The sequence below is a fragment of the Delphinapterus leucas genome, chromosome 1 (assembly GCF_059928025.1).
Source record: "Delphinapterus leucas isolate spDelLeu-1000000601 "Yukka" chromosome 1, BTC_Dleu_Yukka2, whole genome shotgun sequence".
Taxonomy (NCBI): domain Eukaryota; kingdom Metazoa; phylum Chordata; class Mammalia; order Artiodactyla; family Monodontidae; genus Delphinapterus; species Delphinapterus leucas.
Window position 1 is genome coordinate 74031963 of NC_143129.1, and position 26340 is coordinate 74058302.

At 44.3% G+C, this 26340-nt stretch overlaps 2 protein-coding genes across 8 annotated transcripts in view; one reads left to right on the plus strand and one right to left on the minus strand.

Annotated features, from left to right (window-relative positions):
* CD244 (CD244 molecule) overlaps positions 1–10843 on the plus strand; it is a 39046-nt gene extending 28203 nt beyond the window's left edge. Inside the window, exon 9 of the mRNA XM_022559686.3 lies at positions 636–10843. Coding sequence (XP_022415394.1) covers positions 636–716 — 81 coding nt within the window. The 3' untranslated portion in view covers positions 717–10843. The remainder of the gene's footprint in view (positions 1–635) is intronic.
* LY9 (lymphocyte antigen 9) lies at positions 3405–22641 on the minus strand. 7 transcript variants are annotated; one of them, XM_022559677.3, is made up of 10 exons: positions 22503–22641; positions 18454–18780; positions 14166–14441; positions 13305–13643; positions 11868–12137; positions 10667–10774; positions 9622–9675; positions 6440–6720; positions 5996–6067; positions 3405–3879 (listed from the first exon to the last, which is right to left on the minus strand). In XM_022559677.3, exons 1-10 carry the CDS (start codon positions 22624–22626, stop codon positions 3811–3813), a joined length of 1920 nt encoding a protein of 639 aa, XP_022415385.2. In that variant the 5' UTR covers positions 22627–22641; the 3' UTR covers positions 3405–3810. The 7 variants fall into 7 exon arrangements, with proteins under 7 accessions (XP_022415385.2, XP_022415384.2, XP_089768764.1 ...); XM_022559676.3 differs by having other exon boundaries at positions 6440–6762; XM_089912638.1 differs by lacking the exon at positions 18454–18780 and having other exon boundaries at positions 6440–6762.
* Positions 22642–26340: the final 3699 nt, after the last annotated feature.

A 26340-nucleotide genomic window follows, 5' to 3' on the forward strand; every position in this document is an offset into this window, starting at 1 on the left:
ATTCCCGTCAGGCCATTTAGGGAATGGAAAGTAGGGACTCAACGTTTATTGGAGGTTTATTGCATATATATATATATATATATATATATATATATATATATATGCCTGCCAGTGTCTTCATGTGAACTATCTTATTTAATCCTCACAGAATACTATGAGGTAGCATAATTATACTTCCCATTTATACCCAGAGAATTTAAAGCATGGAGAGCACCCCACCCATCAGCCTCATTTAACACCTGAGCTTCCACCTGTGGCCTGATAAAGATGTTGCCTCTGGTCACAAGGGAGAGGGTAGATGGGTGCCTGCTGGAATTTCTGGCACTTGAGCTGCGGCCCTACAGTAAAGCCAGCTGGACAGGCCAGGGTTGTAAAGGACACCATGTGGGCCAAGGCAATCTAGGTGGGTCACGAAGAGGGGTGGTGTGGTTAAAAAGCACTAGAAATGGAGCCAGAAGAACTGGATTCAAGCCCCTCCTTTACTTCTTACTAGTAGTTGACCCTGAATTATTTGCCTTACCCATCTGAGCTTCCTTTTCTTATGAATTATGAATCAGGATAATAATTCATAGCCCACAGGGTTGTTATAAGGATCTCTTAGTGGGAGGGTCTGAAGTTCTCCTTTTCTTCTGCAGGTGGGAAAGAGAGCATCCAAAGCTGAGAACCCGGCTCGAATGAGCCGCAGGGAGCTGGAGAACTTCCGTGTATATTCCTAGTTGCCGCAGCTGTTCTCACCTTCCTTACAGTCCAGCTTCTGTTACAATGGATGACACCACATGACTCTCTGCAGAGCAGTTCCTAGTCTGGAGAGGATATGAGAGTTTGTGCATGGTCTATATTTTGTTTTGAAAAAATGATTGCTAACAGCCATTATAGGAGCAAGGCTCAACTCACAGACTGGACAAGAATGAGTAGAGATATTGGGTAGTTTCCAAAAACTGACTCAGCGATCCAAGTACTGGTAATCTTTCGAGTGCGATGTAAATGTATGGTGGTGTTATTATTAGCATTAAGATTCCCTTCCTCTGGTTTTCTAATCTATGACTTGTCTTCCTTCCTCCCTAATCAGGGATGACCACGTTTTTAGACCCTTCCCTTGCCCAGGCCCATCTTCCAAAGAGGAAGGAAAGATAATGGGGATACAGAGGAAAAGAAACAGCCCCCTCTGTGAGGGTGGAATAACTAGGTGTAAGCCAGCTGGTAGGTTCTCCAAGGGGGCCGTGCCTGGGCTTTGGTCACAAGAGGGTGTAGGCAGGCGCGAGGGTAGATGGTGCAAAGCAAGCCCATCTCTGAGTGGAAAAATCACCCAGAGCCCATGCCATCCTGATAATCTGGCAGTGGGACCAGCTTTGTCTACAGAACGAGATTTGACTTACAAAAACACATTATTAGACATCTATTCTGGTCTCTTCACAGTTACAAACAATATTGTATTTAAGTTCTGAGTCCTGATGTTTCCCATGGCACATGCTGGAGGGAGGGCTCAGACAGCTGAGCAATTGGGAACCAGGCACCTTGCTGGGCCCCCCTGAGTCTTCAGGCCAGATCCTTCCGCAAGGCTGTGGAGAGCAGGCTGAGACTCTGGCCGAGCCCAGGAAAGAGTAAACTGGAAGAGGGCCTACTCAGGGACCCCCCAACAGGTGACATTGCATGGAGCCTGTTCTTCAATTGCCCCACTCTGTATATAAGGTATGAATTTAATATAGAACTGTGTTGTTATTTAGAGGCAGTCTAAATTTCTTTCCTGAATTAAATGTCTGGGTCTCCTCCCTATTCTGTACTTTTCTTCTCTATCGCAGCCAAAGGGCACACGTGGGCCATCAATAAACACGTCTGTTCAACTCCTGCTGGAGAGGAGTCAGGCTTCCTGGTAAGCTATCAGTGTCTCCCCTCCTGTGTTCACACTGGAATCACAGATTCTAGGGTCCCCAGATCCCAGGACCACTTAGTCTTGGGGGATAAGCCACTTGTTCATGCCCCACTTGATCCCTCTCCTCTGCAGGTGTGTGGTTGGCCAGGCTAGCTTCTTCCTGGAGGCAAGTGTGGACAGACCACATCCTAGAGAAAGTGTCAACGGTAAAACTTGGAAAATATATGCAAAAGGAAGGGCGGGGGGAGGAGCCGAGGCACCTATTAGGAGCTGAGCTGCTCAGTCAAGGAGTTTGGTGAGAAGAGGGAGTGGGAAATGATAGGGGTCACAGCAGGTCAGATGAATACCAGAGATGTGGACTGTTGCCTGCTGCTGGCCTTTCACATGTCCTGAGTTGCATAGCTCTTGAACTGGCCAGATTTGTTTAAGGAGCAGAAGAGATCCTATGGGCCCAAGACCTTTTGGGATGCTCTATTCTGGAGTGTAATCACGTATATCATTATCATCTTACATGTCTTTGTTGAGCTTCTGTGATAAAGCCTTACAAAGATGATTATCCATGCAATGACCAGCCAATGAGCAAAGCAGTAATTAAGCTCCTGCTGTGTAGGAAGCACTGCCTGGCTCCCTGGGAGTACTCACTTCAGGCCACAGAAGTCATACTGGCCCCATGGACCATGTGCAGGGGCGCATGACAGCAGAAACACAGTATTCAGAAACATAAACGGGCTGCAAAGCACATGTAACGCAAGTGGACACGAGAGTATCATGAATGTAAGTCAAGGGCAGTGTAACTTACAGGCAGGGGGACAGGGCTGAGGCCACAGTTTGGGGGAGAAGAGAGATATTATGGCTGTTATGCATCCAGGCCTGACAATAAGGAGGGAAATTCTTTTGGGTAAATACAGGAGGCTTATTCAGAAGAGGCATTTTAAGCACTTAAAAAATATATCAAAAGAGTAGTACACACAAATGGTTTAAAAAATATCCGGCAGTACAAAAAGTATGTATTAAAAAAACCCCCGGGCTTCCCTAGTGGCGCAGTGGTTGGGAGTCCGCCTGCCGATGCAGGAGACGCGGGTTCGTGCCCCGGTCTGGGAGGATCTCACATGCCGCAGAGCGGCTGAGCCCGTGAGCCACGGCCGCTGAGCCTGCGCTTCCAGAGCCTGTGCTCCGCAACGGGAGAGGCCACAGCGGTGAGAGGCCCGTGTACTGCAAAAAAAAAAAAAAAAAAAAAAAAAAAAAAAATCCCCAAGCCCCTCCACAGAGGCAGCCACTGATAAGATTTTTGTATTTCCTTTCAGAACTTTTCTTTACCTATATAAACATACAGTTATTTTTTTATCCAACTGGTAGCATATGATACACACTGTCCAAGACTTTGTTCTTTCCATTAACAATGTATCTTAGAGCTCATTCTATATTAGCACATATTAGTCTTTACTTTCCTTTCTTTACAGAAGTGGCAGGTTTTGCCATTGCATGGGTATACTTTCATGTGCTTAACCAGATTCCTACTAAATGGACACTTAGGTTATTTGTAGCCTTTTATTTAAAAAAATACTACTGTGGTCATGATTTCACCTAGATCTTTGTGTCTGTAAGTGAGAATATCTGTTGGTTTTATCTTAGCAGCTCTTTAGAGGAACATGTGAAGGTCCAGGTCCCCTTCAACAACATGACAAGCCTTGGCAGAGTTCTGAGGTGTGCATCTGAGCTGAGAGGCAGAAACAGTATGAGCATGCAAGGAGACAAATGGAGCCCAGAAGTTGCCTGATCTGTTAATGGGTTTGGGAAGTCATGGGGGTGAGAGGAAGGGGGAGCCACAAATCCAGGCATCGCTGGGACACTGAAGGAAATTCTGAAGTGCTTCTGCCTGCGGGAGCCCCAGGTCCTATTAGGTCCAGCACTCCAACCTCATGGAGGGAGGCAGCTGCTTTTCAGGGGACATTTTCATAGGTAGATATTTCAGGAGACTCAAGATCATTCTGTTGCGGTGCTGACACCATCTGTGAGCCAAAAGACACACAATAATATGGTTAATAAAGCAATTATCCAAGCTGATGACAAGCATTTATGGAGAAACTCCTAATGGTGAAGGCCATGCGCTAGGCTCTTTGGAAGGGAGATATAAGACAGTTTAGTGCAGCAAATTGAGGGTGTTCAAAAATGACAATAAAAGGCCTTGCTCTCGTGAAGCTACAGTCTAATGATCCCAGTCTACCCTAGCGAGAGAAACAATGCAGACATTTATATAAAGATAATTCAGGTGATAGAAGCTAAGTTCCAAAGTAATAGTCCAAACCATTAGACCTTCATATTCCAAGGGTTCTGAGGATCCCTTGTCTGACAGTGTTCAGGAAAAGCTCTAAAGAGAAGATGAGACTTGACCTGATGCAGAAAGGAGGTTAAGTAGCATCAATGGCTTGGAAATAGCACAAACCTTCTTTGAGATATCATGCAGAGACAAGTGTCAGAAAATAACTAAAGTAGGTTTGAGCATTTCCTGATCAAGTGGGAAATAATGACCTTAGGAGACCCAGAACCAGAATTCCTGGTCCTGAAAATTCTGAGGGCAAGGAATAAATTCTTTCTAGAGTTTGGCTGAGGAAATGCACTGATTTCCACTTATATTGTGGGTGAAGGTGGTTTTAGGGGTCTTGAGTTCCTGGAGTGGCGTGGGAGTCATGCAGGACTGACCAGGCAAGGTGTGTGTGTGTGGGGGGTCACATGACCATTCTGAAACTCAGAGCAGGGACTGCTGTCCATGACTTTAAGATTGACCAGTATTGACCCAAATGCAAAGGGCCAGGCCCAAGCAGCTTTAGTGAACGTAGTGAACAGTACAGATTTGGCCTTGAGGCCAAAGATAAAGTTCCTAGCTGGCTAGGCATTAGGCCATGCTCTAGAAATCAGGACATGAGGCAGAGATGGTTGAACCAAACTGTGTATTTGCACAAGTATTTACTGAGCAAATTCTATCCATCTTTTAAGACCTCATCCAAATTATTTTTTTCATGAAGCCTTTCCTGGCTACCTCCATGCAGTGCTGTCTACCATTTCCAATGTCCGAAAAACCCTTGGGAACTGCACACATAATAAATAGTCATGTAGAGTATTTTCTCTCATCTTTCAGGTGACTAAATCAATCCAACTCTCCTACATCAAAGATAGATAACAAGTCCTCAAAGTCAAAAGTGGTGCCTTAAACATATTTGGATCCCCATAGCACTCAGCCCAGTTCTGGGCAAACAAAAGGTATTCAATACATATCTACTGATTGATTCATCAATCACAGAGAAGTAGCATAATTGAAAAACTTTGAGAGTTAAAAAAAAAATCTTGTTCGAACATATTACAGGGAGGAAATTCTGGGGGAAACTTGAAAGCAAAAGTATGAATGGACCCAATATTTCCAGGAAAGTGAAAGTGGAGTGGACAGCCAGATTCAGATCAAGGTTAATTGTTTAAGACTTTTCAGGGTTATTTAAAAACTCCTTGTGGTTTTTAATATTGAAATTCCAACCACTATCTGTGTGAACTTAGGCAAATTTAATTTCCTGAATCTCAGCTTCTCTGGCTATAAAGTTTGGATGACAGCACACTTGTAGAGTTGTTTTAAGGATCAGATGAGAATATGTTTGCTAATGTTTTGTAAACTGTAAAACTTTATATAAGCTTATTATTAATGGGAAATTCTATGCTTAAGGGATGTTTTAACACTCTAATGAAACCAATGTGCTGTAGTTAATAGCACATATTCCAAAAAATCTTGGCATTAGACTGTTGGCTAATTTCCAATTGTTTTGGGAAGTTGCCATTTTGATGGATTAGAGATAGATTTAGAAACATACATGGACCATACAGTGTTTGGGTTTACAGACTGTTATTCTGGTAGTGTTAAGATTAATCAATATAAGATATCATTAAATTAATTAGAAATGTTCAGCTTTTGGCCACACAGATGTAAATCAGGAATATTTGTTTCAGTATCTCTATGCACCATGGAGTGTGTCGGGGGGCACACAGTGAGTGGAACTTGAGCTCCTCTGCTTTCAGTTAAAATGGTCTGGGCAAGATTTCCTCACTTTATGGGCCTTAGGACGTAGAGAAAATTGTTCTCACCTTCTGAGGTTTCTGTATAGAGCAGTAGATTGTGGCTGACCTCTCTTTCTTCTGAGGAACTGGGGTCTGTCCCTGTAACAGACCAGCACCAGGATATCCATAATCACCAGACGAGAGAGAGCTTTCCAGAGATTCGCCCTCAACCCTTGAGGAAAAGGGGCACCCCACCAGGTTCTGATTACACATAGAGGGTGGGAACTGCCTTAGTGCAGTGGAAACAGCGCCTCTGGTTTCCCAACACCTCCCTTATTTACGGCCCAAGAATGGGAGCGAAGTTCCTTTATATCAAGGGACCCCAAGGTTGGTAAACATGGATAGAATCACAATTCTCTGTCCTTGCACCGCTGGTCCTGTCCTCCAGTTTGGAGAGATTAGTCTTTCAGGTTACTGGATGGTCCTAGAATGGGGAGGGGGAGGGAAGGTGTACTGATCAAAAGAGCTCACCTGAAAGTCAAGGAACACCTGTGTATACACAGTTTCCCCTTCAATCGCAAGCACCGGTGTCGTGTCATCTGGAGTGACGAGATAATACTCTGCTTGCCCCTCAGAGTCCGAGTCATGTCCAGCGTCCTCCTGAGTGACCAAATCACACACCTGGTCTCTTCCATTGACGGGCTGGTGCATCTCTGTCCTCTCCTCATCCTCCTCAGTTGTCCCATTGCTGTCAGAGCTGCTGTCGGAGACGTGTCTGGCGGTCTTAGGGAAAGTGTCCACCTTCTCATACCCTTGGGAGAGCATGGAGCATACTGTGTGGTCAGCAGTGGGCTCTGGAACACATTGTGCAGGGTTGGTAAAGTATGTGCCAGCCCCCTTCTCTCTTGCTTTGTGCAAGGATCCAAGCTGCTCTGACTCCTACCCCAGACGAGGCCTAGAGAACTGGAGGAGAAGGTGTTTTCCTGTCTTCCCTCAAAGGACTCCATTCCATTACCCCTTCCTTCGTCCTTTCAGGCATTCACTTATTCATTCATTTGATAAGCATTCATCGAGTGTGATATGTGATGGACTTAGGAGCTCTCAGTGAGCAGGACTGGACCCGCTGAATAAACCATCCTAACTGCCATGACAGGTACTCTGGGGAAACACAAAGGTGAGTTAGACCTGGTCTTGAAGGAGTACATTGTCTACCTGGGGGTCAGATCTATACATAAATCAACTAATGTAAGGCCAACTGTGTCATAGGAAAAGTAGGAGGAAAGTGCAGAAGTGAGAGGAGATGGTCTCTGGTTAGGAAGCAGAGAAGAACTTGTGAAGTGGCAGAATTAAGGTAGGCCTTGACATTGGGGCAGGACTTTGTTGAATGACAGTGTATTCTTGGTGGAAAGAACAGCATGATTAAAGGCAGGCATGAAACCTGAGGCGCCCTCTCTTTTGGGAAAGGATGATACTTAAAATATTTAACAACCACAATGGTTTGGGCATAGGACAATCAGAATGGGTGCCTGCTATGAACACCTGGGTGGATGTCTACTGCCTTTGGGACATATCAAGCAACCCATTTGATCTAAGTGTAGAATAATAATGGCTCACATTTATTAAGTGTCTACTATGTGTCAGTCACTGTTCTAAATGTTTTTCATGAATAAATTCATTTAACCTGCATAAAACCCCATGAAGCCTAGACAATAACTATTCTTGTTTATGTTTCACAGATGAGGAAACTGGAGCACATAAATGTTGAATATTTGCCCAAGTAAGTGGGAGGGCCAGGATCTGAATGCAGGTAATCTGGTCCCTGGTGTTCTTAACTGCTACTCAATACTGCCCCCTATGCACTTTGTGTAGGAAAAAAGTAGACAAAATGTGGCCTGGCCCAATACTGAGCAATAATCATAGTCATCAAGGAGGAGAGCTAGGATAGAAACACAGGATTATCTGACCTCAGGACTCATACACATGACCACTAGATTATCTTGCCTTTTGAGTAACAGACAAAGCCATGAGGAGCCATTGATGGTTTTAGAGCAGTCAGAATTAAGCTTTTCAAAGGGGGAGCAGAAGGGATAGAAAGGAAAAGTTCTGGAGCAGGAATGACCAGTTAGGAAACTATTCACAATATTTCAGGGAAGAAGTTACAAGGAATGGGAATGTCTGTTAATAAGGACTTGTTAAATAACCTAAGGTACATCTGCAGAATGGAATAAATGGGAGTCAGTCTTAATCTGCGTATGCTAATATTGCTAGGATCTACTGTTAAGTTAAAAAAGCAGGTTCAGAAAAATGTTATAGATGGCTCCCATATGTGTAATCAAAGAAAGAATATATGGCTTGTAAATGCGTTAAAATGCTCTGAAAGGATTTAGACATACATATATCTTAACAATGGAGGTCTCTTCAGGGAGAGCTGGAGATTGGGATTTAGAAGGAGATTATTTTTAATTTATACCGTGTGAATATGTGACTTTTCAATTAAAAAAACAACCTGTTTAATAAAACAAAAAATTGATGACAGCATGAACTCAGGCAGTGGCAGAGTCTCCAAAGAGGAAACTCTGGAGAGATAGTGGAGAAATAAAAGAAGCAGACCTTGGGCACTGAGGAGAGGTGCTGGGGGAGGGAGGAGGGACAGGGATGACAGTGGTATCCCCAAAACTTTTTTATTCCTCCTCCTGTGCCCAGGGTGCCAAGGAAGGAGGGTTCAGGCTAGGGGAGACCAGGGTCTGTTCTGCCAGCTCTAAGGAGGAAGCTGGTGGGAATCTCCAAAGTCTAACCTCATTTCCATTTCATGCCCCCTTTTTCTTGGTTACACTTTCCCATCAGAAAAGGCTGCAATGTTGGATTTCTGAGCCCGTGGCTCCCCCACACATTCCCTCCTCCTATTCCATCTCCTTGGGGCATCCCCTCCATGAGAGGTGACGTAGGGTTTTTTAAAGCAGGGTTTGACTGAGTGGCCAGAGTTTGGGGATTCCTTAGAACTCCAGAGCTTCAGAGTTCAAGGTGGTAATTTAGGACACTGAGATTTGGGACTGGGAGAATAAGGAACAGGCGTCTCAGCTCTCCCCCCCAACACTCATCAGAACAGCTCCACTTTTACGTGCATTGTGATTTGGGGGTGTTGCATAATATTTTGTTTGAAGAAAGCATTCCTTAGCTTTTTCGAAAATTGGAAAACCACTGCCTCAATAATACTTATGGGTAATAGGTATCTGAACAGTCTTATGAGTTTTAATTTCAACTAACTTTTAATTTTGCTTCAGTCACAGATTTACTGTTTCATCTGGTCTTTGTTTCTCCGTTCTTGGAGTGGAGACAGTAAATTCATCCTTATCATGGTGCACGTTCCAGTGATGGCAGTCACTACCTGAGGAAGCCTAGAGACCCCGGAGGAAGGACTAGTTCTCCTAGCTCTGGTTACCATCTTTCAGGAGTTCAGTCTGGTGGTGGCTTTTGTTCTCCAAACCACCTTCCTTTAGCATGTTGCTTCTCAGACTTTAACAGGCATACGATTCACCTACAGATCTTGTTAAAATGCAGATTCGTGTTCAGGATTCTGGGGTGGTGCCCAAGAGTTGCGTTTCTAACAAGCCCTTGGGTGTACCCACGTTGCTGGTCACACACTGAGTAGCCACACTCTGGAGCTTCCATCTGGCCTGGGAACCCCATAGCCTGTGTCACTGGTGATATATTACCTGGTGTGTCAGCTGGAGCCTCAACTTGACTGGAACCGAAGGCTGGGGCTGAACCTGAGAAATCAAGTTAGAGAAGGATTATCATTAGGGCTGTGAGGGGAGAGAGTCTGATTCTGTGAGAGTCAAAGGAGAGAGAGAGAGATTTCTGAGGACATAGGGAAAAGGCTTTAGGGAGGAGAGTGAACCCTGATGTGAGCACAAGCCCATGGGAAATGTTGGCCAGAGTCTAGGGTCATCTTCAGCTGAGGAGAATTCTCTGGAGTTTCCTGCCATCTCTCTGGAAGGGAGAGCTCTAACCCCTCTGTGGTAGCCGCTCATCAGGTTGGTTTGCTGGCTCACAGTAATTCTTCCAGGGACCCTATATATTCTAGCCAGTCTGTTCTTTCTGGGAACTACTCCATTCCCACTTCGATACTGACATTCTAGAAGGAGCTACCAATCACAAACACTCATTCCATTGCCCGCAGTGATTAGTCCAAGCAATAGTCACATGACCTAAAGCTGAGCCAATCAGAGAGATTTCTGAGCTTCTTCAAATTGGAGTTGGAGGGGAAACATCTTTTTCCCCTTCCTGGTGTCAGAACTACTAGTATGTGTGAATCTGGAGCTACCAGTTGCTGTGTTTTGGTACATTCCACCCCCACCCCTTCCCTTCAGCTGGCTGTATTAAGAGAGTTAAGCTGGCTTATAGGGAAAAATAAGGATGAGAGATGGAGAGCTCTGGTGGCTTTTGAGTCTCTGGTGACATTTGTCTCTAGGCCAGCTCTTCTCTTCCTTGCCCATAAACTGATTATGTGAGTCTCCAAATAATAAACCAGTCCCCTTGCACCTCTCCCCACCCTTTCTTGTCTAAGCTAGTTTGAGTTGGGCTTCAATTATTCGCAACTAAAGAGTCCCAGCTGACTCTCCTCCCCTATCATTCTGAGAAGAAATGAGGTCTTGGGAGAGAAGGGGTAGGAGGGAATTATGAGAGAACAAAGAATTCTCCAGAGGTCCTAGGGAAATGGCCTCATACTGGCAGATATCATTGATCTCAGAAACTCACATCGTCCTTTTTTCTTCCAAAAGCACCAGCCAGAGATCCCAAGGCACAGAAGGGTGAAAGGAACCATCAGGGAGAGCCCAGACCAAAGTGCTGTCCTTCTCTCAGGTCCTGTGAAGAGGAACTGAGTGATATCAATATAAATAACAACAAGGGAGTTGGGGCAAGCAAAGGACAAAACATAAAGGCCATCCTACCTGCCTCTTAAAATCCCATACTATTGCAGGAAATATTCCTTTTCATTCATTCATTCATTCTACAGCTATTTATTGAGCAGTCATATTCCAGGCAAGAAATTATAGCAGTAAGGCAGACACTGTCCCTGGGTAGAGAGGTTTATTGCTTGCCCAGTGTCACAGAGTTTTAAGTACCTGAGCTGGGATTTGAATGCAGGCTGTCAGGTCCTAAAACACCCTTATCCATCACACTACACTGCCCCTCTCTATAAATGGCATAAGGACAGTTCTAGAAAGTGAATCCAGATTACTATTGATCGGGGCTCTAAAACCACTTGCCAGACACAGCCTGACCCAGCATTTTCACATCCTGGGTAGACCTTCCTTTTTTTCTACTTCTCTCTAGGGAAGAGCAGAGCACAGAACTCAGAGCCTCAATCCTGCTTCTGCTGTGTGACCTTGGTTAGTATGACTGAGGAATTAAATTGTCTATTTAATTTTAATTAATTAAAATTTAAATTAAAAATCAGCTACTCTATTCCTTATTGAAAAACTGATAAGTATATTTGGAACAACTCAGATATAAATATATTTTTTCAACTGCAAATTTTATGAAATCTGAATACAGATCAACTACTGCCCATGAGAATTTAGCATCTGAATTAAGATGTGCTGTAAGTGTAAAGTACATACTGGATTTCAATGACTTAGTACAAACTGAAATGCAAATTATGTCGTGAATAATTCTTTGTATTGACTACATGTTGAATTGATGATAGTTTGGATATATTGAGTTAAATAAAATATATGATTAAAATTAATTTTACCTGTTTCTTTTTGCTTTTTCTAATATGACTATTAAAAATTTAAATTGCCTATTATAATTTCATTATATTTCTCTTGGAATGTGCTGCTCTAAAGACTCTCATTCACACTCCCTCACTGCACTTTATAAAGAACCACTCAGAATGAAAACTCTTGGGTCCACGGACTTAAGGCTCTGAGGTCTGGCTGAACAGGAGAGCAACCTGGACAGAGGTCCCTAGAAAGAAACTGCTGGGAGCTGTTGCTGACAGGATTGCTGGCTCTGCATGTGAAGCTGGGGTGTTTTTCTCCACTTCTCCAGGAGACACTGAGGTGAGCTCCCCCTTGGGACACAACAGCTCCTTTCTGTAGGGGGCTCCATCTGTATGTCACATTGTGTCCACTGTCCTCCACTGAGCATGTCAGGCTGATCCTGCAGACGCCGTCCTCTGTGAGCCCGAGGCTCCTGGTGACTTTTGGCTTCTTCAGCCTCCCTATGTGAGGAGAAAGGCAGACCAGATGTGGAGTCAGGCCTGCACCCTGGGCAGTTACCATTCAAAATATATTCATGAAGTTGTGGGTTGACACTGCCTTAGGGCTGGGAAGGTGCCTCCAGGAGTGCACCTGGACTTTTCTTTGATAGATCTAAAATCTCAGACTCATCATTTTATTCATCTTTGGTCATTGGAAATAGAGGGGTTAATGAAAAGTGAAAAAAGATACCCCATCATTCTATACAGTATACTGTGAAGAACAAGCAAACCAATCAACACAAATAAGCACAACACTTCCAAGTGCCCTGAGGCCCTTCAAGGCTTACGTTTTGGGGTCCCATCATCTAATTCGTTTCCTTACATGAGATAAGGAGTATGGAGAGGTGAGCACAGCACTGTCACAGAGTAAGCACTTAATAAATTTTAACAATTTTAAAAGCAGCGTAAGACTGGCACTCTTTGTTCCCAATTTCTTATTCTTTTTGCTTGATCATCTTCCTGGTTCTTTGATATCTGAGTCACAGTAGGCAATAGAAGTGAACTAGCTGACTTGCATATTTTAACAGGACCATGGGCAGTGACTCTTTTCTCATGTACTGAGACACCAACATGCCCAGGCAGGGGATAGGTTGACCATGTCTGAATGGTAGAGGTGAAGGAGCTGGCAAATTTAAATTATACAAACCGTCCAGCTAAGCTCCTGTGAAGCACGGGGCTGAGGAGGAAGACTGAGTTCTTTCCCTCACACTCAAGGAAGCCAAGTAGCCTTCCAAGCTCTTGGAGGTCACAGGACAATAAAGGCTTTCTCCTCAGTCTTCTATGATTTTACCCAGCCAGCTCTGCCTTTATGCAAAATGATAATGTTCTATAAAAATACAGGTTGGAGAGTTCCTTGTCCCACCCAGTAATCAATGCAGGAGGACAGGGCAAGTACCGGAAGTTGGTTGACTGAGGCTTAACTGGAAGCCTAGAAGAAGGGGGCCTGGGCTAGGGGAATTTGCTCAGCTGCTGATTGTATCGTCCTCCCGTGAACGTACTGGTGTGAACTGAGTAGCTGTCCTGTGGGTCTGAGGCATTTTGTAGGAGGAGGGAGGCGGGCTAGGCAGCAAAGAGGAGAAAGCTTTCAGGGCATGAATCGAATGATGGACGCTCTACTCAGAAACTCACGGTAGACGCTCAGGTTGATATGTTTTGTGCTGGCAACTCTGGCGTTTGAGCACACATAGGCGTGGTAGGGGCCGGCGTCCTCCATCTTCAACTGGCCAATCTTTAGGGAGTAGTCCTGGCTGGAGACCCACACCGTGCTCCGATTTGGGTCCTTGAACTTAATGAGTTGATTGGCTGTTGCTTCTTCTCCCCGCTCTTTGCTGATAATAGAGGTGTTAAACATCCAGACAACGTTGTCTATGTGCTGACTGTCCGGGAGCGCCAGGGACAGGGTGATGGAATCCCCCAGGATCCCCGCTACTGTCTCCCCCATTGGTCTTCCTCTGGAAGCTCCTAGATCTGTAGCCAGAAGTGAGACATTGCAGTTTCAGCCACTGGTCTCGAACCCTTGACCCTGAGCCTGCCTGAAGGGGACCATAGCCTGATACACCCTCCTGCCCAGGCCTCCTTCCCCCTTTCTCTGATGAGGCATGCCTGCTGCTTTCCCATGACCACTTGTCATGCACAGGTATGCACCTGGCTCTGCCTATTGCATACCCAGTCCTCTCCTGCCCTCTCTGCCCTTCTAAGGACACCGTAGGAAACACCCCTACCCAAGCAAAGAGCAATCTGGATTTCTGCATCCATACTCTCTTTCCCTCTCTTGTGTTATAGACCCTTGGAGTTTCAGAGTGCCCTGGGAGTTCCCAAGTCCCCTACCAGTCTCTCTCAGGCTCCTGAGGGTAGAGAAAAGGGGATTTTCGGGCCTGTTCTCTTACCTCCCTACCTCATCTGTGTCCTGCCAGAATCCTGGGGTTTAGACTCTGTAGCTGCTTAGACTGTTTCTGGAATCCCTTGGAGGGCCTCAGTGGAGCCAGTTACCTGTACAGAACTGCCAGGCATGGACAGGGCGGGAGCTGCTCTGGCTGACGGGGTTCTTGGCTCTGCAGATGTATGGCAGGTTTGGGTCACAGGGCAACCAAAAGATGGTGAGACTAGGCCCCCCCCAGGATTCAGAAGCATGGGGATCCCTCGAAGTCCAGTAGTACTGAACATCTTCCCCTGCCCCCTTCACGGAGCATACAAGGGTGATGTTACAGGAGGCGTTCTCAGACATGTTCACAGACTTCATGGTGACTCGGGGCTCCTGCAGCTGTTCTGCAGGAACAAGGGCAATAGGAAGACTATTCAGACTGCTTCCCCAGCAGGAAAGGGCTAAGTGAAAAATATGGTGTTGGTAGAAGAGCTGGGGGCCAAAGGAAGAGGCCAGCATTATCTGTTCCAGTGGGAAGTCTTTTTTTTTCCTCTTTGTATCCCATGCAAGCTAGGTTGATTGCCTTTCCTCAGTGTTTCTGTAGTATCCTCTACAGCTGTTATCACCAAGACTCAACATGACAATAGTCTGATTATTCTCTCTCTCCCCCACCAGTTAGTGAATTCCTTGAGGACAGAGCCAGTGTCTGTGTCTGAACATCTAACAGCTGCCTGGTCCATGAAAGACACTCATGAATGTTTGGTACATAAATGGATGAATGAGCCAGCCTCAAACACGGGGGATTTGGAAGCTCTGCCTCTATAATTTGAGTTGCCCTTGTCTTTTGGTCTAGATTTGGGACCCACTGTGCTTCCAGACTTTCTTCCTGGTCCTCTCCTTTCCTTTTGTTCCATCTCCTCTGTTCACAGCCTGTGTGTGTGTGTGTGTGTGTGTGTGTGTGTGTGTGTGTGTAAGTTCATTTTCTTTTTTGAATAGGCAATACATACATAAAATTGAAATTGCAAAGATACAAAAAGGTACATATGCACACACAAAGAAACAAGCTTTCTTGCCCCAGCCACCTAGTTCCTCTCTCCAGGAACTATTGTTCTTGGAGGCAATTACTGTTATGAGATTCTTGTTGATCTTTCCAGAGATATTCTAGTTGTAGACACATATATATAATAGCATGCTGTACATATTGTCCTTAAGCTTTTAAAAATTTTAATGATATATCTGGGAAATTGTTGTATGTTAGTACATATTAAGTTGATTCATTCTATTTCTGTTAACTGCATAGAATTCCATTTCTTTAATATATCCAGAGCACCCTAAAAACTCAATCAGAAATGTCAAACAATCCAGTAGAAACACGGTGTTATAGGCTAAATTCTGTCCCCACAAAGTTCGTATGTTGAAATTCTAACCCCAAGTACCTCAGAGTGTGATTGTATTTGGATATAAGACTGTATTTGGAAATGGAGGTAATTATTTTAAAATAGGGTCATTAGGATGGTCCCTAATCCAACATGTCTGGTGTCCTTATAAGACGAGGAGATTAGGACAGAGACAACACAGACAGAGAGACAACCATATGAGGACATAGGGAAAGAAGGTGGCCGTATGCAAGCCAGGGAAAGAGGCCTCAGAAGAAGGCCTCATGACCAGCCCCAGATGTGTGAGAAAATAAATCTCTGTGGTTTAAGTTACTCAGTCTGTGCTATTTCGTTATCACAACCCTAGCAAACCAACACAGATTTTGGCACCAGAACTGGGTGCTGCTATAATGAATACCCAAAAATATTGAAGTGGCTTTGGAACTGGTTAACTGATAGAGGCTGGAAGAGTTTTAAGGTGCATGTTAGAAAAAGCCTAGATTGTCTTCAAGAGACAGTTCATAGAAATATGGATGTTAAATGTGATTCTGGTAAGAGTTCAGAAAGAAAAGAAGAGATCTGTAAAGAAAATTTCTATTATCTCAGGGATAGACATATTATTGTCAATATAACATTGATAGAAATATAAACATTAAACGTGTGGCTGGTAAGGTAATAGTTGAAAATGAAGAGCCTGTTATTGGAGGAAAGGTGATACTTATAAAGTGGCAAAGAACTTAGACAAATTATGTTCTAGTGTATTGTAGAAAGCAGAACATTTAAGTGATGAACTGGGTATTTAGTTAAGGAGATCTCCAAGCAAAGCGTTGAGGGCACTGCCTGTTTTCTCCTTTTGCTTGTAGTAAAATGTGAGAGAAGAAAGATAAATTGAGGAAGGAATTGTTAAGCAAGAAGAAACCAGAATTTAAAGATTTGGAAAATTCTCAGCCTATCTATAGAGCAAAAAATGAGAATTTGTGTCTGGGGAAAACACTGAGAGTATGGATAGACAATGGTGTAATTCAAGGATCCAGTCAACCATTTCAGTAGAAATTCTGCCACCTTGGACTGAAGGGACACAGATGGGACAAAATGAAGGAAGGCTCTCAGATTTGGGGGATTTTACAGGATAAGCCAATAGAGATGTCCAGCTGAGACCATGCTTTATCCTTCAAGAAAAGGGAAGAATGACCCCAAGGGCAGTTCAGAGGTCGACAGGTCTGCCACTGGCACCACAGGCCTAAAGGTCATAGGCCCAGGGGCCGTTGGTGGTGTGGTTTCCTCCTTGGTTCCAGGGGGCAGGGCTGCTGGCCAGGGCCCAGGGCCAAGGAGGTGTGGTTGCCACCCCAGTGGACCAGGAGGATAAATCATAGAGCCAAAGGGGATTATTCTCAGATCTAAGAAGATGTGGAGACTTCCCTAGTGGCGCAATTGTTAAGAATCCGCCTGCCAATGCAGGGGATACGGGTTTGAGCCCTGGTCCGGGAAGATCCCACATGCCGTGGAGCAACTAAGCCCGTGCACCACAACTACTCAGCCCGCGCGCCTAGAGCCCATGCTCCGCAACAAGAGAAGTCACCGCAATGGGAAGCCCGCGCGCCGCAATGAAGAGTGGCCCCTGCTCGCTGCAACTAGAGAAAGCTGACATGCAGCAACAAAAAACCCAATGCAGCCAAAAATAAATATATAAATAAATAAAATTTATTAAAAAAAAAAAAGAAAATACATCATCAAAAAAAAAAAAAGATGTGGTACATATATATACAATGGAATATTACTCAGTCATAAAAAAGAATGAAATATTGCCATTTACAGCAACATGGATGGACCTAGAGATTGTCATACTGAGTGAAGTAAGCCAGACAGAGAAAGACAAATATCATATGACATCACTCATATGTGGAATCTAAAAAATGGGTACAAATGAACTTATCTACAAAATAGAAATAGAGTCACAGATGTAGAAAATAAACTTATGGTTACCAGGTGGTAAGGGGGGGATAAATTGGATTGACATATACACACTACTATATATAAAATAGATAACTACCCCAATAAAAATTTTAAAAAAATCTAATAGAATTTGCCCTAATAGGTTTTAGACTTGTTTGGGACCTGTGACCCATTTCTTCTTTCAGATTTCTCCCTTTTGGAATGCAAATGTCTATGTTGTGCCTGTCCCATCGTGAAAGCAGGTAACTTGTCTGGTTTCAAAGGTTCACAACTGGAGAGGAATTTTGCCTAGGATGACTTATACCTCAAGTCTCACTTATACATGATTTAGATGATATCTAGATAAGATTTTGGACTTGATGTTGGAATGGGTTAAGACTTTGGGAGCTGTCGAGACGGGGTGAATGTATTTTGTGAGAAAGACATGAGTTCTGGGGGACCAGAGGGCAGAGTGTTATGGGCTGAATCAAAATTCATACGTTGAATTCATAATCCCTATTACCTCAGAATGTGACTGTATCTGGAGATAGAGATTTTAAAGAGATAATTAAGTTAAAATGGGGTTATAATGTGGGCCTTAATCCAGTATGACTGGTGTCCTTGTAAAGAGGAGACTAAGACACAGACAACACAGATAGAGGGACGACCATGTGAGGACACATCAAGAAGGTGGCCATCTGCAAGCCAAGGCATGAGTCTCAGAAGAAATGAAACTTGCTGGCACCCTGACCTTGGACTTCTACCCTCTAGAATTGTGAGAAAATAAATTTTTGTTGTTTAAACCACCCAATCTGATAGTTTGTTATGGCAGCTCTAGCAAGCTAATACAGATGGATGGATAAAGGATATTAACACAGAGAGAGAATCCACATGGCAGAAAACAGAATCCAAATAGCTCTTAAACACATTTTGGCTGTTCTTCGCTCTTGACATCTGTATTTATGGAATTGGGGGAAAAGGGGGAAATTGGGGGAAAAGGACCAATGTGATAGTTCTCTTTGTCCTAGAGAGATTAATTCCTGGAGAGGGAAAAACGCTGCTTTTAAAAATAAAAGGTCAAAACCCACAGACGCTCTCTGGAACTCACCATAGATAGACAGGGTGAATTTCTCACTTGTGGTGACTTCAGAATTCTTTTGGTTTATCTGGGCTTTGTAGGATCCTGCATCTTTCAGAGTCAGCTTGTTGATAGACAAGGAGTTGTTCTGGGTGACGTTTATTCGCCCCTGGTAGCTTTTGTCTATTAAGATAATCTTTCCTCTTGCATATGCTAAAGCCAAAGCTTCTTGGGGACCACTCCAGGTGACGTGCTCAATTTCCATGTCTACTGAAATGTTCAGGGACAGAATCACTGAACCCCCTAGAATCCCTTTCACCACTGTTGGGGTTGAGTCCTTTTCAGAGGCTCCTAGCCCTGCAGAGACAAAAGAGGGACTTGGAGGAGGAGCTGGAGTCCTCAAGCCAGCGTTCATTTGTTTGTTCGTTTATTCATGCATGTGTGCATTCATTCATTCAATAAACACATATTGGTAATAAATGCCAGATGTTGAGAAATGAAATGATATTTTGGCTGTCCTCCCTCTAGGTCCATTGCTTAGCAAACGGACCTCATTCATCCATTCGTTCACTTCCCAAACATTCTCTCCCAGGAACGTAGCTACAATAATCAGTAAAACAGACTTTATAGGTTTCTATTCCTACAGGGAAATTAGCATTGTGGCTTTCGACGAATTTCTGAATTTCTCTGAGAATCAGTGTCCTCATCTGTAAGACAGAAATGTTCACACCTGTACCATCTTCCTCCAGGAAAGTGGTAGAGATGAAATAAAATCAGGTTGCTGTAAATCGTGAAGAACTAATGAAGTAAAATATGGAGCATCTTTAAAAAAGCAAGATGGATTGATGGATGGCTCAAAGGGTGGGTAGATGAATAGGTGTGTGATAAAGGAAGTAAAGTAAAACACCTGTGATAGAACTGAGCTGGGAGGTATCTGAGTGTTCACTGCAAAATTCTTTCAAGTTTTCTGTACGTTTGAGAATTTTCATAATAAACTATTGGGAGTAAAAGGAGCATCTCTCGCCTCTGTTATCACCTTACCTTTCCCTCTTTGCCCACGGATCTCAGCCTGACTTTGGCTTGGCCAGGGAAATCTGGTCTGTGCTTGGGAACAAGGTTTGGGGTTGGGAATAGGTAGGTAGCATTGATTCAACACCTGATTTCCTCATCTCAGGAAAGACCCGGATCTCTGATAACCATTGTTACTAAGGGCTCCAGAGGCCTGACATTTGGCCACGGCAGCTTATTTCCTTGTAGAGGTCCTGTGAGTATCCTCTGGGTGACCCCAACCTGGATTCCCAGATTCCAGGGCTTCTGAGGCTCTAGAGAGTGCTCTGTAAACCCTAGGCCAACTCAGATGGGTTCAGGACCCAGACTCCACCAGGAATTCTGGGTGGAAAAATATGTAGAAAACGTTAGAGAGAGAGGAGTGTCCCAAGTACAGCCTGGACGGATGGGAAAAGGTTGAAGTGTGTTCTGAAAGCCTAAAGGTTACAGGTTCCGTAGACACAGAGAAGAGATTGGTGCAGGCCAAGGGGGTCTCTGCCCAGACCCCCATCAGAAGAGCACTTGGACCTTGTGGCGTGGTAGCTAGGGAGGACACAGGACTAGGAACCCTGGACAAGAAAGGGTCAGTTCAGGTAGATTCTGGGGGCAGATTCAGAAGACAGAAGCTTAGCTGAAGTGATGTTGGTTTGAGGTTGCCTAAAAGAGAGCTCTTCTCATGCAGAAGACACTGCTTATGATTGCTATGTGTGTATTAGGCACTTTGTAGAAATCACTTCACTTAATCCTCAAAATTATCTGATAAGTAGCCCTGTTTTTCTGAAAAGGAACTGAAATTTAGAGAGTTTAAGCCACTTGCCTGAGATCACAGGTTTGGTCAGTTGCAGAGCCCAGATTCTATGTACGTGATGCCCCAGAGTATAGAGGCCAAGAGCACTGACCACCCCATCCTGGAAGCCCAGAGGTGCTGGGTCTTGGCTGGGCTCATATGAACATGTTTGGACATCATCGCTCCTCACATCAACGATAAACAAAGCCTCTCATACTGTCAGTGGGAGGAGCAGGATGTGGTCCTGATCATATTGTAGCAGAGTGCTACACAGCTCCTTGAAGAGTGACAGGAGCCCCAGGTATCAGCCATCTTATTTTTTTTATTTTTTATTTTTGCGGTACGCGGGCCTCTCACTGCTGTGGCCTCCTCTGTTGTGGAGCACAGGCTCCGGATGCGCAGGCTCAGCGGCCATGGCTCACGGGCCCAGCTGCTCCGCGGCATGTGGGATCTTCCCGGACCGGGGCTCGAACCCGTGTCCCCTGCATCGGCAGGCGGACTCTCAACCACTGCGCCACCAGGGAAGCCCAGCCATCTTATTTTTTAACTACATCATTTGACAAATAATTAAAGGGGGGTTCAAAGATTGTGATAACTGAATTTGACTTGCCCATCCTTGAATAGTGTCTGAGAATAATGTACTTAACAGTGATTATCATAATAACAAACATAGCTTCCCCCAACTACGTGCCAAGCACTGTACACATACCATCTCTATCGATAAAACAGTCTTGCATAATACATCTTATTATTTATATTATACACTTAAGAAATAGAGGCTCACACACCTAAGAAATGATGGAGCAAGGACTTAATTTCAAATATTCCTGGTACTAAAGCTGGGGGCAAAACTTTTCACCCTACTGCCTCCTAGGTTCCTGAAACAACTCCTTGGAAACACAAAAGCCTCAAGGAAACTCCCTTTTAGACCCAAACAGTGAGGTTTGAGGTAACCCTAATTGGTGGAACCAGACAGACGGAGATGTCTCTTTGCCCTGAACTGTTTGAAATTCCCTGCATTGACCACCTGAGGCTTGGAGGTCGTTGGATGTGGCTAATTCCAGGTTTATCCAACATAACCAAGAAGCACCTCAAGAGCTGGGTGTGGATATAAACAGCCCTGCTGCCACCTGTGTTTTTATGGTGAGCAAAGATGAAATAGAAAGTGAAGAGACGGGGCTTCCCTGGTGGTGCAGTGGTTAAGAATCCACCTGCCAATGCAGGGGACACGGGTTCGATCCCTGGTCTGGGAAGATCCCACATGCCACAGAGCCACTAAGCCCTTGCGCCACAGCTACTGAAACCCATGCGCCCTAGAGCCCATGCTCTGCAGCAAGAGAAGCCACAGCAATGAGAAGCCCGCACACAGCAACGAAGACCCAACACAGCCAAAAAATGTGAAAGGAGGTCAAACTAAAATTCAGTCTTGAGGTCTAGGCTCCCTCTACCCCCATACATACATCTAAGAGTTTTCTAGAGTTTTCCTCACTGCCCATCCCCACCTCCATCCTCACTGCTGTCAGGTCCTTAGTGCTACCTGCATTATCCTCCCTGAATCCCTGGTGATGAAGAAGGATTCCAGATGGATAGTAACTGCCACAGTCCCAGGTGGTTGAGATACTCCCTGGGGTACTGGGTTAGCTCTGCCCACTGGAGAGGGGTGAGCAAAGATGAAATAGAAAGTGCTCTTGAGAAATGTTTCTCAGAAACTAGCAGGACTTGGGCCTCGAGGGGGAGGTAGGATGGTGGGGAGAAAGGATATTCACATAGAAGCCACCTAGCCGAGGGCAACCAGACCATCTCCAGATCCCTAATGAAGCCTCCATACATGTGATAAACAAGGCAGGATGTAGAAAGAAGCTCCAGCAGTTCTATCCCTCCCTAGGAAATTGACAGGTGGCTTACCCTCAGGACAAGTTCCCTGTATCTCTCTGTGTGTTTTACCCACAGTGTATAGGGAACAAACTCATCACCCAGTATTTCTTAGCAGGAAAATGTGAGGGTGAGAGGAAGAGTCTGAGCCCAGAGTTATTTGTGACCGGGGCTAGAATGTCACCTATTCATGGTGTGTAACTATGCATACTCACACACACACATACAGAGCTCAGAGTAAGGTGGAACTTGCAGAATAATTACCAAAAGGAGAAGAGTTTCCTGCTTTTATCAATTAGAATCCCCAGCAGAAATGTGACCAGCCTCAGAGGAACACCAGTAGCAAGCGGCGGTGGCCATAGTGTGGACTTACCCATGAGCAGGAAGAGGAGAGGGATCCATAGACAGGGAGAGAATATGTGTGGCTGACTCTTTGGTGGCTTATTGGAGAAAGTTTGTAGAGCCCAGCCATCTGTTTGTCTCCCTGGGCTCGCCATGATGATCTGTTTTCAGACAACATGCTGAAGGAGGAAACACTTACCACAGCTTCCGCAATTGCATGTGAGTGTGTGTGTGTGTGTGTGTGTGTGTGTGTCCCAGGGCGGGTTGTTTATACCCAGCACCACGGACTCCTCCCACATGCTCAGGCTGGGGTAGAGGTCCCAAGTCTATTAATAACCTTCATGGGATTTGCAAACCAATAGTGGGTATCACTTGCTTCAGCCTCAGGAGACTTAGGTTCTAAACTTGGCTCTGAAGATGCCACTTAAAGATCTCTACCTCCTGGTATTCATGCCCTAGTGTAATCACCTCTTCTTGAGTGTGGGATAGATTTTGTGACTTGCTTCTAGTGAGCAGAATGTGGCAGAAGGGATGGGATGTGGCTTCCATCTTGGGCTCTCTTTCTCCACCCCCATCCCTCCTTGAGCTCATGCGAGGAGCCAGGTATTATGTTGTGAACTGCAGGGCCCCAAGATAAGGAAGGCCTCCAGCCAGCGTCCAGCATGGAACTATCGTCTCTGGCCAATGGTTGATGAGAACCTGAGGCCTGCCAAGAGCCACAGGAATGAAACTGGAAGTGGATCCTCCCCTAGGAGGGCCTTGAGATGACTGCAGCCCTGGCTGAAACCTTGACGGTAGCTTAGTGAGGGACCCTGAGCCAGAGGCACCCAGCTAAGCTGTGCCTGGATTCTTGATCCATAGAAGCTGTGAGATAATAAATGTTTATTGTTTTAAGCTGCTAAGTTTTGCAGTTTGTTACACAGCAATGGATAACTAATACAATGGTCTAATTAACTCCCTATTTTGCTTAAGCCAGTTTGTGTTGGCTTCCTGTCAATGCAACTGAAAGACTTTGAATTAATCCTGAAAAAACGCCGGGGAAACTGTGCTGAGGATCGATGTTGCAGGTAACAGTTGTAGAACTGGCTGAGTTGAGAATTAAGTTGCGGGGGGGGGGGGTAGCATAATTCCCTTTATTTGCCTTGGGAAGCTGACTTCTTTTAATTGATAGTGTAATAGCTGGTTGAGCTGTAGCTTGTTGTATCTTGAGATTTATATGTTTACTTAGGCTATAACATTAGAGGACTTAGAAAACTTCAGGATGGTGGAGTGTATGGTTTGAGCTAACATTCAGTGAGTGCTTCTCGGGTGCTAGGCCCTCTTCTAAAACTTGAGACAAATTAACTCATTAGTCCTCACAACAGCTTTATGAGATAGGTATTTTTTTTTTATTATCCCCACTCTATAGATGAGAAAACTGAGGTATAAGGAGAGTAAGTAGCTTGCTCTGAGTTTTGTAGTTACTGAGAATTTGAACCCAAGAAGTCTGGGAGGAAGGAGGGAGAGAGGGGGACAATTAAGATAACAGGCCTCTGCCCATGGAGAGCTTCTTCAGAGGCTGGTCATGAGCTGATGCTGTACAATCCTGAGAGGGAAGGCCTCCTTAAATTTGTGCTTTAGACACCTCTCTCACCTCACTCTAGTACTGGTCCTGTGGTTAGAATGTGGTTGCCTAGAGAGAACTGCAGGGCATGGGGCCAGGAACGGTTGCCACAGCTCAGATAGAGGGTCTTACAACCTAGGAGCTATGGGCTAAATGTTTGTGTCTCCCCAACATTCCCATGTTGAAGTCTAATCCCAAATGCAATGGTTTTAGGAAGTGGAACATTTGGGAGATGATGAGGTCTTGAGGGTGGAGCCCTCAAGAATGGGATTAGTGTCCTTATGCAAGAGACCCCAGAGAGCTCCCTCACTCCTTGTGCCATGTGAAGACACCTTGAGAAGACGGCTGTCTATGAACCAGGAAGCAGGCTCTCACCAGACGCCAAACCTGCTGGTGCCTTGATCCTCGACTTCCCAGCCTCCAGAACTGAATTTCTTGTTTATAAGGCACACAGCCTATGGTATTTTTTGTTATAGTGGCCCAAATGGACTAAGACATAAGACTACAGGCAGTGATGGTCCGGCAAGTGTTTTTAAGCAGAGGCATGGCCTGACTCAAGAACTCGAAGAAAGATTACTCCAGCAGCAGAGTGGAAGGTGGATGGAAGGAATGAGACTGAGATATGAGAAGACAGGTCACTAGGGAGCCCAGGTAAGAGCATGAGAGCAGGGACAGCCTGGATGGGAAGAGAGAACAAAGGTGGGAGAGGGTTCAAAGATATTGTTAATAATAAAAATAATCACTAACATCTGTTGAGTAATTGCTGTGGGTAAGGCTTTGTGCTTGGAGTTTTACATACGTTTTCTCTTTTAATCCTCAAATCAACCCTATTTGGTTGGTACTCCTATTATCCCCATTTTAGAGATGAGGAAACTGAGGCTTAGTGAGGGAAATGTCATTGGAAGGACCATCTTTGAAGTTGTGAACATAGGTAGACGCAATCTTGTGATAGAATCCAAATGAAGTATCATTTAAGTATAGTAATTAAGTACAATAAAAATCTAAAATAATGCGAGTTTTGATATAATGCAGTTGGCAAATGGGGTCTTGTACTTACCCAGCCCCTGTCTTCACACAGCGAGGGCTAATATTCTAATTGGGTCATGGATGAAAAGGCACCTAGTGTTGGGAAGCAGAGTGGAGGCAGGTTGGTCCCAGCATCTCCAGTTTCTCAGTGTCCTTGTACCAGGCCAACAAAGGGTGCAAATGACTGGAAAGTCTGGAACCCCTGCTACTGTCCTGGAAATCCAGTCAGTCATAGGCTCCTATTTAATGGGCATTGCCTTCAGGTAGTATCAAACTCCAGCCTGGGCTGCAATTTGGATCCTGCAGCCATAGTCCCAAATTTAGTTGCATAGATTCACCATGAGCCCCAAACCAGCCCTTCAATAACTTTGCAATTAAGATGACCCTGCATGTTACATAACTGCATTTTTTTGACTTTACTTTTAATGTTATGTGGGGTTCTAATATGTACTATTCCTAAAGATTGGAAGAATATGAAAAGAGTATAGAATTTTGGCAAGTTCAAAGCTCTTTACACCTAAATGGAAAGAGAGTTAAATATCTTAAGAGCAAAAAGAAATGCAAAGGAAAAATCAAGTTCTGTAGCTGCAGGAAGGGGAAAAATTAGGTAATATCACAGTGTGCAAATTGAATCTAGGAGACAAGGGCATGAGACCCTTTTAGAGGGCATCAACAAAGTAAATAAAGGGACCATCAGCTAAAGTGTCAGTGATATCTGATCATTAACCAACTGTCCTTGGTTGAGAAAGTGGCCCAGGGAATAGCTGGGATTGAGATGATTGTTTCCTTTGTAGCTATGAATCTTTCAATCCTGGAAAGATAAGGAATTCAGAATAGACATGTTCAAGATATCAGTTAATACTTTTTGTCTAAGCATATGTGTTGTTTAAGAAATTCAGCTTATTAAAGTTACAGTTAACTTTGTGGTTCTGATTTGAGCTGTATTAATTGAGTAATTGATTTACACTTTGATTTTAGTTGGAAATCTTAAGTATATATGAAGTATTGAATATTTTAAAACCACTTAAGAATCACCATATTTAAAACTTTAATTATTAGATTTATAAGCTCTCTTTAAGTATTTGGGGAGGCTTATTTGTTGATTAAAATACTTTAGAAGGAAATTAAATATATGACATTCAATAGTGAGGTTTGAAGTCCTTAAGGGAATCAATTTATACATTTGTAAAATGAGTCAAATATTATCAATAGTCACTAAAAAGGGTTACTAAAAGTTTCC